Source organism: Rhinatrema bivittatum, chromosome 1 (assembly GCF_901001135.1).
Source record: "Rhinatrema bivittatum chromosome 1, aRhiBiv1.1, whole genome shotgun sequence".
Taxonomy (NCBI): Eukaryota; Metazoa; Chordata; class Amphibia; order Gymnophiona; family Rhinatrematidae; genus Rhinatrema; species Rhinatrema bivittatum.
In genome coordinates this window covers 754,896,357-754,910,712 of record NC_042615.1, presented here as the reverse complement: position 1 = coordinate 754,910,712, position 14,356 = coordinate 754,896,357, and the positions used below count along the sequence as shown (strand labels likewise).

The following is a 14,356-nucleotide window of genomic DNA, read 5'->3' as shown; positions in this document are numbered from 1 at the left end:
TGTACACAGTATTCAAGGTGCGGTCTCACCATGGAGCGATACTGAGGCATTATGACATTTTCCATTCTATTAACCATTCCCTTCTTAATAATTCCTAACATTCTATTTGCTTTTTTGACTGCTGCAGCACACTGAGCCGACGATTTTAAAGTATTATCCACTATGATGCCTAGATCTTTTTCTTGGGTGGTAGCTCCTAATATGGAACCTAACATCGTGTAACTACAGCAAGGGTTATTTTTCCCTATATGCAACACCTTGCACTTGTCCACATTAAATTTCATCTGCCATTTGGATGCCCAGTATTCCAGTCTTGCAAGGTCCTCCTGTAATGTATCACAGTCTACTTGTGATGTAACTACTCTGAATAATTTTGTATCATCCGCAAATTTGATAACCTCACTCGTCGTATTCCTTTCCAGATCTTTTATATATATATTGAAAAGCACCGGTCCAAGTACAGATCCCTGAGGCACTCCACTGTTTACCCTTTTCCACTGAGAAAATTGACCATTTAATCCTACTCTCTGTTTCCTGTCTTTTAACCAGTTTGTAATCCACGAAAGGACATCGCCTCCTATCCCATGACTTTTTCGTTTTCGTAGAAGCCTCTCATGAGGGACTTTGTCAAACGCCTTCTGAAAATCCAAATACACTACATCTACCAGTTCACCTTTATCCACATGTTTATTAACCCCTTCAAAAAAATGAAGCAGATTTGTTAGGCAAGACTTCCCTTGGGTAAATCCATGTTGACTGTGTCCCATTAAATCATGTCTTTTATATACTCTACAATTTTGATCTTGAGAATAGTTTCCACTATTTTTCCCGGCACTGAAGTCAGGCTTACTGGTCTATAGTTGCCCGGATCGCCCCTGGAGCCTTTTTTAAATATTGGGGTTACATTGGCCACCCTCCAGTCTTCAGATACAATGGATGATTTTAATGATAGGTTACAAATTTTAACTACCGGTAATAGATCAGAAATTTCATTTTTGAGTTCCTTCAGAACCCTAGGATGCATACCATCCGGTCCAGGTGATTTGCTACTCTTTAGTTTGTCAATCTGGCCTACTACATCTTCCAGGTTCACAGTGATTTCATTCAGTTCGTCTGACTAATCACCCCTGAAAACCATCTCTGGAACTGGTATCTCCCCAACATCCTCATTAGTAAACACGGAGGCAAAGAATTCATTTAGGGGTAGATTTACAAACCGCGAATTGGCGTACTTTTGCTGGCGCATCAGGCGCAAGCAAAAGTACGCGGGATTTTAGTAGATACGCGCGTAGCCGCTAAAATCCTGGATCGGCGCGCGCAAGGCTATCGATTCTGTATAGCTGGCGCGCGCCGAGCCGCGCAGCCTACCCCTGTTCCCTCCGAGGCCGCTCCGAAATCGGAGCGGCCTCGGAGGGAACTTTCTTTTGCCCTCCCCTCACCTTCCCCTCCCTTCCCCTACCTAACCCACCCCGCCCGGCCCTGTCTAAACCCCCCCCCCTTACCTTTGTTGGGGGATTTACGCCTCCCGGAGGGAGACGTAAATCCCCGCGCGCCAGCAGGCCGCTAGCGCGCCGAGACGCGACCTGGGGGCGGGTACAGAGGGCGCGGCCACGCCCCCGGACCGCCCCGGGCCGTAACCACGCCCCCGGGCCCGCCCCCAAAACGCTGCCGACACGCCCCCAAAACACCGTGCCGATCGGGCCCGCCCCCAACACGCCCCCGACACGCCCCCCTCGCCAAACCCCGGGACTTACACGAGTCCCGGGGTCTGCGCGCGCCGGTAGGCCTATTGAACATAGGCGCACCGGCGCGCAGGGCCCTGCTCGCCTAAATCCGCCCGGATTTGGGCGGATTTAGGCGAGCAGGGCTCTTAAAATCCGCCCCTTAGTCTTTCTGCAATGGCCTTATCGTCCCTAAGAGCCCCTTTAACCCCTCTGTCATCTAATGGTCCATCTGACTCCCTCACAGGTTTCTTGCTTTGGATATATTTAAAAAAGTTTTTATTATGAGTTTTTGCCTCTATGGCCAACTTCATTTCAAATTCTCTCTTCGCCTGTCTTATCAATGTTTTACACATACCTTGACAATGCTTATGTTTTATCATATTTTCTTCAGATGGATCCTTCTTCCAATTTTTTAAGGATTTTTTTTGGCTAAATAGCCTCTTTCACCTCACCTTTTAACCATGACGGTAATCGTTTTGCCTTCCTTCCACCTTTCTTAATGCGCGGAATACATATGGACTGCGCCTCTAGGATTGTATTTTTAAACAATGTCCAAGCCTGTTGAACACTTGTAACCTTTACAGCTGCACCTTTCAGTTTTTTTCTAACTATTTTCCTCATTTTATCAAAGTTTCCCTTTTTAAAATTTAGTTTTAGAGCTGCAGATTTACTTATTGTCCCCCTTCCAGTTATTAGTTTAAATTTGATCATGTTATGATCACTGTTGCCAAGTGGCCCCACCACCGTTACTTCTCTCACCAAATCTTGCGTTCCACTAAGAATTAAATCTAAAATAGTTCCTTCTCTTGTTGGTTCCTGAACCAATTGCTCCATGAAGCAATCATTTATTACATCCAGGAACTTTATGTCTCTAGCAAGTCCTGATGTTATATTTACCCAGTCAATATTGGGGTAATTGAAATCTCCCATTATTATTGCACTGCCAGATTGGTTTGCTTCCCTGATTTCTCTTAGCATTTCATCATCTGACCATTTTGTCCAGGTGGTCGGTAGTATACTCCTATCACTATACTCTTACCCAACACACATGGGATTTCTACCCATATAGATTCTACTGATTATTTACTCTCTTGTATGATCTTTATCCTGTTGGACTCTATACCCTCCCGGACATAAAGTGCCACACCCCCACCAAGTTGATCCTCCCTATCATTGCGATATAATTTGTACCCTGATATAGCACTGTCCCATTGGTTATCCTCCTTCCACCAAGTCTCTGTGAAGCCAATTACGTCAATCTCATCATTTGCTGCTATACACTCTAACTCTCCCATCTTACTTCTTAGACTTCTGGCATTGGCATACAGACATTTCAAAGTGTGGTTTTTGCTTGTTTTAACAACCTGCTTTTCAGTTGTTTAGGATAATTCGGAAATCATTAGCTTTGGTGATTTTTTACACTGTTGAGCTTGAATGGAAGCTGGCAGCCAATGGAAGGTGTAGCAAGTAACATAGAACTCTGGACGTAAGAGAGTCTATAGCATTGGTCAGGGCACGGAGAAGGCAGGTGTGGTCAGGCGTAGCAATGGTCAAGGCACGGAGAAGGCAGGCGTTGTCAGGCATAGCAATGGTCAAGGCACGGAGAAGGCAGGGAGAAGGCAGGCAAAGTTGAATGTAGCAGAGGTCAGGCTTGGAGAAGGCAGGCAAGGTCGGATATAGCAGAGGTCAGAGTTGGAGAAAGCAGGCAAGGTCGGATGTAGCAGAGGTCAGGCTTGGATAAGGCAGGCAAGGTCAGGCAAAGCAGAAGTCGGCACCAGGAAGTCAATCAGTACAAGGAGACAAAACGAACACAGGAACCAGGAACCGAAGACAGGAACAGGATCAGGAAACACAGAAAAGCAACGAGCACTTGGAAACCAGAGACAGGCAAACCAAGGAGACCTGTTGCAAAGGCAAAGCTTCAGTGGAAAACCAGGGAATTTGTACAATGTAGGACGTGACATCATCATCTGGGTCTGCGGCCTGGTTCCCGCTGCGGGCCCTTTAAAGGTCTCAAGGTGTCACACGCACTCGCCTAGAGGGAGGCACGGCGCTACTGGAGGCGTCTCTCCGCTGCCCACGCAGAGAGGCTCGGCAGACGGAGGTGTCCCGGCTGGAGGGTCCAGAAGGTGGTGCAAGGCCGGAGGCGCTGGTGGAGGGCCGAGGTTGGGGCCGGCAGCCCACCGCCGCCAGGGAAGAGGAACTGGGTCCTGCAGGCTGCGCAGCAAGGTATGAGGGCCGCACTGCGGGGTTGCTGCAGGTGACTAGCATAACACCCTACTGAAAATATGTCCTTATATTATCAGCTAATTTAAACATCAAATATTTGTTGTAATTCAGTAGTTGTGGCTTATTGCATGTCACTATTATTAAACAATAATGCTTTTTATTTCAGAATTCCTCTGATATCTCGAAGACCTCAGTCTCCTGAACCCATTGCAGTCAAAGCAAAAACTAAAGGTACCCCAGGAAGGGGTAAGGATGACACCCCAGGAAAGGGTAAAGAGGAAATATCTGCAAGTCCACTACTGACATATGAGACTGATGAAAAGCTAATTAACGATGTCTGGCAAATAGTAGTATCAGCTGTGTCTAATTGGGTAAGACATTTTACACAATATAGCATTCAAAGCAATTGCTTGGTGTTTATATTTTTGTAGCTTATGGGGCAATTTTCCTAAGCTATTTACCTGGTTGAAAATTGCCTATTCTGTATGTGGGGAAGTGTGTGTGCATTGTTCCTCAGTGCATGTACTTTACCTGCATTTTTATGGAGGCATTCCCAGGGTGGAGTTAGACCAGGCAAGGCAACAACGCACATAGGCTTGGCCAGAAAAAGTATCCGCAGAAAATCAGGTGCAAATCTCTGTAAGTACTTTTTCCTTGGGCAATTTTCAAAGTAGAAGTATGTATGTAATTTCTCATTGAAAACTGGTACAAAATCCATGCGTAAAATTATCCGTGTACTTTGCACCTGTTCACACAGTTTTGAAAATTGCTCCTATGTTTGAAGATCATGTCTTTGACTCTTCCCTATCCTTCACCATTCACATTTTTGCTGTCTCCAAATCTTACACATCCATTTTTTTTGAAGATTTTGTAAATATTTCCTTTCCATGCCACTTATTCGTCTAACCATCTAATTTTCTCCTTGATTATGTTGTTCATTGGACTAGTGTAACACTTCATTTCTTGGTATCAATGTTTCACTCTCAGAATGATTCAGTTCAGTGATTTTTTAGCAATATAGGAACTGTCATGTTCCAGTATTTCCACAGTCCCCAATGAGCATTCTTTCATTTTAAGATCCTTTTCATTGCTTACATGATTGTTTATGTTTGTGCTCCATTTTATCTATACTTTTACCTTATATACTGTAGGGATGTGCAGCAGGGACGGATTCATCCCATTTAGGATTCGGATTCGTAAGGGCCCAAATCCGTTGCATCCGTTCTCAGGGGCTCCCGATCTGTTCATATGTCAAAAATACATTTGTTCCCCCCAAAAAACCCCATCCCAATCCTTTAAATTTATTTATCTACAACCCCCCACCCTCCTGACCCCCCCCCCCCCCCAAGACTTGCCAAAAGTACCTGGTGGTCCAGTGGGGTTCCTGGAGCAATCTCCTGCACTCGGGCTGTTGGCTGCCGGTATTCAAAATGGCGCCGATAGCCCCTGTGACATAGTAAGGGCAAAGGCTATCGGTGCCATTTTGAATACTGGCAGCCGACGACCCGCGTGCAGGAGATCACTCCAGGACCCCCGCTGGACCACCAGGGACTTTTGGCAAGTCTTGGGGGGATCAGGAGGGTGGGGGGCCTATTCGTTGGTGATCTGCTGTATTCGTGGGGGTTCGCCATACGTTTCGGAACCCCCACGAATACAACGAATATGGCATATACGTTGCTGATTCACAATACGTCGAAAACAAATGCACACCCCTAATATACTGTAATCCTTCTTATTTTCTGTGATTCCAGTATAGTTTTTATATAGTGCAGTCCCCATTCTATCATCCCCCTGCTAAATGTAGTTATTACTCTGAAAAAACTCACTTTAATAATGATTTACATTAATTCAATCTGGGAGAAAAATAATTCAGTGCTGCATAATCTCTATTAGAACTATAGAAATAAGTTGCTTCTATACTCTCTGGGAAGTTGTTATAATTTCTGATTACCATTTGCTGTAGAAATGTTTTAACTTTCTGTTAAAAATGGATGGGATTTACCCTAAAAGCAGCCTTTCAGGAGCTGATATTTCTCAGAGTCCCACCCACTCCACTGGTTGTTTTTCTTATATAGACCGTTAGAAGGCAGAGAATTAGATATACCAGTTCTCCAGGGACAAACCGGAAGCATCAGTCCCACATGAGAGTGACATCATCTGACAGTGCTGAGGACGGAACATTACTAGCTAGATCTAGAAACGTCTAACAGGCTTTTCAGCTCATGTGCAGCCAGCACTGCACACCTGTCTGTGCCACAAAGCCCTCTCAATGTTTTTCCATGGGCATGTTCCCACACCAGAAAACCTTTCCTTCATTCAGTCATGTGGCTCCATCTGACTTTCTTCTTTTTGCTTAATGCAGGAATTGCAAGCTTGTATATTATTTTGTATTGTTAAAGCACTCTTCAATATCTGCTTCACTGTGGCATACTGAGAGGGACAAGGGAAGTTACAAGGGGGAGGGGGGGAGCAACCGCAGGCACCAGGCTGTAGGGTTGCCTCAGGGCCTTTTAGTGCAAGCTGAAGAGAACCTGCAGCCCTATTCATATTACTTATCATGCTTCTAACTTTGGGTGTTAAATTTATTTTCAGTTGTCTTTCCCTCTCCAAGACCCAGCATACCTATCCCTCTCCATCAGACCAAGAGTTCAACCACCATTTCTTCAATCTCCTGTTTCCTTTCTTCACCATGCCTCCTTGCCTGTCCCACCCTATCCAATTCCTCCTGAAATGCAACCCCATCTTCTACAGACATACCACCAGTTGCTTCCCCCACCTCCTCTAGCCACTTGGGCACTCTTATTCCTGTGGTGCTTATTTGTTTGGGTACCTTTCGGCCTTTTTTGCCTATTTTGGAAAACTTTCCATTTTTCAGTTTAACTCGATTTTTTCATCTGCGTTTGACGCTGGGTCCTCTTGGTCCTCCCCATAGTGCTCCTAGCCAGAGTTTTCATCATTTATTAGTAAGTTTCCTTTCGAGGTTGATTCCTCACGACAACATTGCTTCGGTTCCCACCAGCCTTCAACACCTGCTGCCATCGATTTTAATCGTGCTTCCCATTTATTTCATCCCATCATGGCTGCATCTGGTTTCAAGCGATGTCCTCTGTGCTCGAGGATCATGTCAATCACGGATCGGCATGATGAATGTGTCCTCAACCTGGAGGTATCGCATGATGTCCAGGGTTGCAGAAAAGCACCCAGATGACCCTGAAAGAATGTTGTCTTTGGCTCGATAAGATGGATTGTCTCTTCGGGTCGAAGAAAACAGCCATCTGCATCGGCGGCATTGGCATCGAAGGACCACAAAGCTGCACCAATGGACACTGAGCCATCAACATCGGTGGGATAGTTGGTTCTGACAGAATCATCAGCTGATAGAGGCACTGAAGACTGGCCACTATTGAACTCCTCCAGGCCTCGGCACCAGGGAAAGACTGTGCTGAGCATTGAGGGAAGCTGAAGAAGCATCGGCATTGGTCCCCATCAATGCACGGTGCCGGCCCCGGGGCTGTGCCAGCTCATGTTGTGATGCCCCCAAAGCGACCCTGCAGCGAAGAGCTCCAGTCTTTCATCGGTGCCAGGGAGCCGCAGAAGTCTCCACCAGTCCTCTTGCCAGTCACCAGTCCTCTTCTCGGTTCCGAAGAGGATCTGGCCACCCCTCATTCCTCCCAGTCAGTATTGACATTGGCAGTGTTTGAGGAGGAGCTTGAATGGCAAGGTCAACTGGTGGTCAAGCGGGCGATGCGGGGCATTGATCCAGTGGCACCAGGCACCAACGGTAACAGAACCGGCTGCGTCCATCTTAGAGCCACTGTTGGAGAAGCTCCATGTGCTCATCAGCACATTATCGACCCAGCTGGCATCAGTTCCTGGGCCGGCGTCGGTGCTTGTTGGGACACTGCGGCCTCTCCTTGCTGATATGATGGTTATTACCGATTCCTCGGAAGAGAAAGCTCCCCCAGCTTGTGACTCACTGTTATTACTTGCCTCTAAATCCCCCACCTATATGGATAGAATATTGATTATCTGATTTAAGTTTTTATATCAGTCCCGATATTAATGTTTATGCGCACAAAAGCAAAAACTTTCTTAGTTGTCACAGACAGCTCCACTAGCTCTATTTTAATTGATAATCATCTTGTTATTTCTTACTTTGCATCCGATTTGAGCTGGCCTTACTATCATTCACAAAACTATTCACCACCAGGTCCCCATAGACTTGCAACTCCCACTCAGGCTCCACACATCTTCTAGACCTATCAGGAACGTATACAAAGGATCCCTACACGCCGCTTCCACTAAATCCACCCATGTAACAACCACTAGAGAACGGGCCTTCTCGACAGTGGGACCAACCATATGGAATGCCATCCCCCTAGATCTCAGACAGGAACCTTGTCTGCGGACATTCAAGAAAAAAACTTAAGACCTGGCTGTTTCGTCAAGCCTTCCTGTAACTAAACCAACACCAGCTAGGTCATGGAATAGGTCGCGGATATTAGTCCTGTAACTAGACAATCCTCGGCAAAGTCACTGTTACCGCACCGTTATTGTTACTGAGTTATTCCTTCCGCTTCTAACGTCTTCTACTCCTTAGCCCCATTACCCCTGTTTTATTGTAACTTTCCTGCAACTTGTTTATGTTAAGGTTAAGGTTTTATCACACTGTTCCTTGTAAACCAATTTGATATGATATTTTTCATGAAGGTCGGTATAAAAAAAGTATAAATAAATAAATAAAATAAATAATGTAAATATTACTGCACTCGAAATAAGTATAACTTTTGAAGCTGCATACTTTCAGAAGCGGTTTGCTAAGATACACCCGGTGCAATTTAAAACATATTTTTAGTCTTTTCTTTTCTTTGCTTTATACTTTATTTTTTTGTGGTTTAAATAATCGGGGGTCTGCCAAAAGTAACCAGCTATTTTCCACTTATGATCAGCATAAAATTAATACGAAGGACATGGATTTTTAGTGGCCATAACTTAACTGTCATATTTATTCCAGATATGCCCCTACTGTGGATGATTCAATCAGTGATTTTGTATCTAAAAATTTGTTCTCTCTATGAATATTTGTGATTCATTATCATATTTGAAGGTAATCATCAATTACAGTTAAATTTACATGGGTGGCTCTGATTTCTAGTAGTAACAGTTTATTTATGTTCACTATAAAAATACCCCTACTGTGGGTGACACACTCGGTAATATTTTTTCTTTGAACATTTGTGGTCAAACATTATATAAAATTCAATATTGAGAAAGAAATATTTGACTGAATTGTTAATATATATTTTATTACATTTTTAATTTTTTAATTAATTCACTAATTTTCAATTTTTTATCTTCGGCTTATTATAATTCACATTTCCTGGTGTGTAGCCAGATGGACTCAGGACCAATGGGTATTGTGCTCTCCTGATAGCAAATGGGAGATGGAGTCAAATTTCAAAGCTTATTCCTCCCACAACGGCACGTACAACCTAGACACGTGCACAACTGTGCGCACCCCGAGCGCACAACTGGGCGCACCTGTGCAAATAGCTACACACACAGCTGCGTTTGAGGCCTACCACGCCCACAAACATGGCACCGCCGCCCAAGAAGGGGCAAGGGACAGCCTGCCTCTGTCATAATGCCTCTGTATAAATGTCATAATGCCTCTGTATCGCTCCATGGTGAGACTGCACCTTGAATACTGTGTACAATTCTGGTCGCCACATCTCAAAAAAGATATAATTGCAATGGAGAAGGTACAGAGAAGGGCTACCAAAACGATAAGGGGAATGGAACAACTCCCCTATGAGGAAAGACTAAAGAGGTTAGGACTTTTCAGCTTGGAGAAGAGACGGCTGAGGGGGGATATGATAGAGGTGTTTAAAATCATGAGAAGTCTAGAACGGGTAGATGTGAATCGGTTATTTACTCTTTCGGATAGTAGAAAGACTAGGGGGCACTCCATGAAGTTAGCATGGGGCACATTTAAAACTAATCGGAGAAAGTTCTTTTTTACTCAACGCACAATTAAACTCTGGAATTTGTTGCCAGAGGATGTAGTTAGTGCAGTTAGTATAGCTGTGTTTAAAAAAGGATTGGATAAGTTCTTGGAGGAGAAGTCCATTACCTGCTATTAAGTTCACTTAGAGAATAGCCACTGCCATTAGCAATGGTAACATGGAACAGACTTAGTTTTTGGGTACTTGCCAGGTTCTTATAGCCTGGATTGGCCACTGTTGGAAACAGGATGCTGGGCTTGATGGATCCTTGGTCTGACCCAGTATGGCATTTTCTTATGTTCTTATGCCACATAAGAGCTGTGCAGCTTGAACTGGAGTCCTTCCTGTGCCAGCAGTGCGAAGAAGCCCAAGGGAAACCAAGGCCTGGCCCCCTACTGTCGGGAGAGGGGTCCGGAACTCTCATATACCCGTGCAGTAAGCTTAGCAAGGGACAGCCTGCCACATAAGAGCTGCGCAGCCTGAACTGGAGTCCTTCCTGTGCCAACAGTGCGAAGAAGCCCAAGGGGAACCAAAGCCTGGCCCCCTACTGTCGGGAGAGGGAATGGAATGCACCAGAGGCCAGCTTCAAAGGGGGGCGAGCCTTGGAAGCCCTATGCCCTCTGGAACCTGCAGCCAAGGAACACCTGCATTTCCCTAAAGTGGATGCTATGGTCTGTGCAGTCTCAAAGCAAACAACAATTTCCGATGAGGGAGGAGCGGCACTGAAGGACCTGCAGGATAGACGATTGGAGTCCATCCTTAAGCAGGTCAGTCCCCCTGCGTGCACTGAAGTCCTCATTTATTAATATTATTTTATTTTAGATGTTTTATTAACATGACCTCAACTTGATACTCCATAGTTTTACATATACAGGTATTGTTTTTTAATCTAAGTCTCTTTGCGCTAAGATTAATTTTGCACAACCTCTTGTGCTCGTGATCACTTTTATATGTACTTATTTTATATGTAATCATTTTAAATGTAATGAATTTATATGTTAGTGTGTTTATTTTGAGTTTTTTAATTTATGTATGTTATTTATTTTTGTAAGTTGCATGTCTTAATGATCTTTATGTCATTCTACTATAGCCCCTGAAGCAGCCACTCATTTGGTGGCGAAACCCAGCCAGAGTCGGACAATTTTAATATATCTCCTCTTCAATAAAGCCTTTTAAAGGACATCTGGCATCTATTTTGTCTTGTTTTACCCTCACGGCTTTCATAGATCGCCTTCCTTAATATTTGAATGTTGTCAGCATAGATAAAAGGACGAAAACTTAAACTCTGAATAAGATTTACAATAAGAGAAATATAGAAAGTGAAAAAGATGGGTGATCATGGTGAGTCTTGAGGGACTCCACATGTCAGTGGACAAGGAAGGGATATTTTTGAATTCGAATCAGTCTGGAAAAATCTGTCAGTGAGAAGATTTGAACCAGGTTAAAACAACATCACAGACACTTTTCTTTGAGGGCTTAGAAAGAAGCAATTGACGGTCCATGGTATCAGAGATTGCCGCCATGACTAGGCACGCTACACTTTCTCGATTAAGGCCTAGACCAATTTTAGAAAGAAGCGCTAATAAAGCTGTTACTGTATTGTGGCCTTTGCAATATCCCGCCTGCCTTTGATGCAAGATGAGTGTGTGTTTTGTTTTTTTTTTCAAGAAAGGTAGACAGCTGAAGAAAAATGGCTTTCTTAATGATTTTAGCAAGGGATGGTAAGTTGGAAATTGGCCAATAACTTCCAGGAACTTTTGGATCTAAAATAGGATTAATTTTAGCCATTTTTAATTCATATGGCAAAACACCTTGTGTGAGGCTGATATTTACAGTGGAGGCAAGAAAAGGATGGAAATTTAACTTTGGATCCTTAAGAAAATGGAAAGGTAGTGGATCCAATGAAGAAGACGAACGATTCATCTGTTTCAGAAGCAAGGATAGACTTTTTTAGATGAAAGTATTGAAAGCAGGCAGTTTACTTACAGATACAATAAAACAGTGCAACTCAAAACAAGTGGAGTAGGATGTTCCAGAGAAAACAATTGAAAGTAAGGGAGTTGTCTTAATAAAATCAGCTTGGATTGTTTTAATTTTATCAGTGAAATGGCAGCAAGGTCTTCTGCCGAAAAAGTAATGTTAGGAGGTACTATTGTTGCCTGGGAGCCTGATAGTTGTGCCCCTACATTAAAAAGACATTTTGGGTGATTATCAGCTTTATGAAGAGTTCTAGAAAAAAATATTTTTGTAGCTTTTTTTTTATCTCATCTAAAAGTCCAACCGACTCTCTCACAGGTTTCTTACTTCAGATATATTTAAAAACGTTTTATTATGAGTTTTTGCCTCTACGGCCAACTTCATTTCAAATTCTCTGTTAGCCTACCTTATCAATGTTTTATACTTGACAATGTTTATGCTTTTTCCTGTTTTCTTCAGATGGATCCTTCTTCCAATTTTTGAAAGATTTTTTTGGGCTAAAATAGCCTCTTTCACCTCACCCTTTAACCAGGCCAGTAATCGTTTTGCCTTCCTCCCACCTTTCTTAATGCATGGAATACATCTGGACTGCACTTCTAAGATTGTATTTTTAAACAATGTCCAAGCCTATTTTACACTTAATGGGGTAGATTTTCAGAGCCCTGCTCGCGTAAATCCGCCCAAAACCGGGCGGATTTAGGCGAGCAGGGCCCTGCGCGCCGGGAAGCCTATTTTACATAGGCCTCCCGGCGCGCGCAGAGCCCCGGGACTCGCGTACGTCCCGGGGTTCTCGGAGGGGGGCGTGTCGGGGGGCGGGGCCGGAGCGCGCGGCGTTGCGGGGGCGTGTCGGCAGCGTTTTGGGGGCGGGTACGGGGCGTGGCTACGGCCCGGGGGCGTGGCCGCGCCCTCCGTACCCGCCCCCAGGTCGCGGCCCGGCGCGCAGCAGGCCCGCTGGCGCGCGGGGATTTACGTCTCCCTCCGGGAGGCGTAAATCCCCCGACAAAGGTAAGGGGGGGGGTGTAGACAGGGCCGGGTGGGTGGGTTAGGTAGGGGAAGGGAGGGTAAGGTGAGGGGAGGGCAAAGGAAAGTTCCCTCCGAGGCCGCTCCGATTTCGGAGCGGCCTTGGAGGGAACGGGGGGAGGCAGCGCGGCTCGGCGCGCGCAGGCTATACAAAATCGATAGCCTTGCGCGCGCCGACCCAGGATTTTAGTGGATACGCGCGGCTCCGCGCGTATCTACTAAAATCCAGCGTACTTTTGCTTGAGTCTGATGCGCAAGCAAAAGTAGGCTGTTCGCGCGCCTCTTAAAATCTACCCCAATATTTGCAGCTCCACCTTTCAATTTTTTTCAATTTTCCTCATTTTATTAAGGTTTTGAAAATTTAGTGTTAGAGCTGTAGATTTACATATTGTCCCCCTTCCAGTTGTTAGTTCAAATTTGATCATGTTATGATCACTATTGCAAAGTGACCCCACCACCGTTAACTCTCTCACCAAATCCTGCATTCCACTAAGAATTAAATCTAAAATAACTCCCTCTCTCATTGGTTCCTGAACCAATTGCTCCATGAAGCAGTCGTTTATTCCATCGAGGAATTTTATGACTCTAGCATGTCCTGATGTTATATTTACCCAGACAATATTGGGGTAATTGAAATCTTTCATTATTACTGCACTGCCAAATTGATTAGCTTCCCTGATCTCGCTTAGCATTTCATCATCTGTCTATAATTTTGGCCAGGTGGATGATAATATACTCCTATCAATATACTCTTACCTAACACACGTGGGATTTCTACCCATATAGATTCTACTGATTATTTAGTCTCTTGTATGATCTTTATCCTGTTGGACTCTATATCCATAAAGTTCTACATCCCCCTCCCCCACCGTTGATCCTCCCTATCATTGTGGTATAATGTGTATCCTGATATAGTACTATCCCATTGGTTATCCTCCTTCCACCAGGTCTCTGAGATGCCAATTATGTCTATATCATCATTCACTGCTATACAGTCAAACTCTCCCATCTTACTTCTTAGTCTTTTGGCATTTGCATACAGACTTTATTTATTTATTTATTTCAAGTCTTTTATATACCGAAGTATAGCAATCTGCCTTCACTCCGGTTTACATGAGAACAACTTAATACATTGTGGGGTAGATTTTCAAAAACGGTGCGTTGGCGTACTTTTGTTGGCGCTCCAGGCGCCAACAAAAGTACGCGGGATTTTAGTAGATACGCGCGTAGCCGCGTGTATCCGCTAAAATCCTGGATTGGCGCGCGCAAGGCTACCGATTTCGTGTAGCCGGCGCGCGCCGAGCCGCGCAGCCTGCCTCCGTTCCCTCCGAGGCCGCTCCGAAATCGGAGCGGCCTCGGAGGGAATTCACTAACGCCCTCCCCTCACCTTCCCCTCCCTTC

General features: G+C 44.7%; 1 protein-coding gene across 1 annotated transcript in view; it reads left to right on the top strand.

Moving 5' to 3' along the window:
* Positions 1-14,356, top strand: part of LOC115076912 (sperm flagellar protein 2-like) — a 347,966-nt gene that overhangs the window by 108,988 nt on the left and 224,622 nt on the right. The window contains exon 5 of the mRNA XM_029578930.1: positions 4,120-4,324. Coding sequence (XP_029434790.1) covers positions 4,120-4,324 — 205 coding nt within the window. The remainder of the gene's footprint in view (positions 1-4,119; positions 4,325-14,356) is intronic.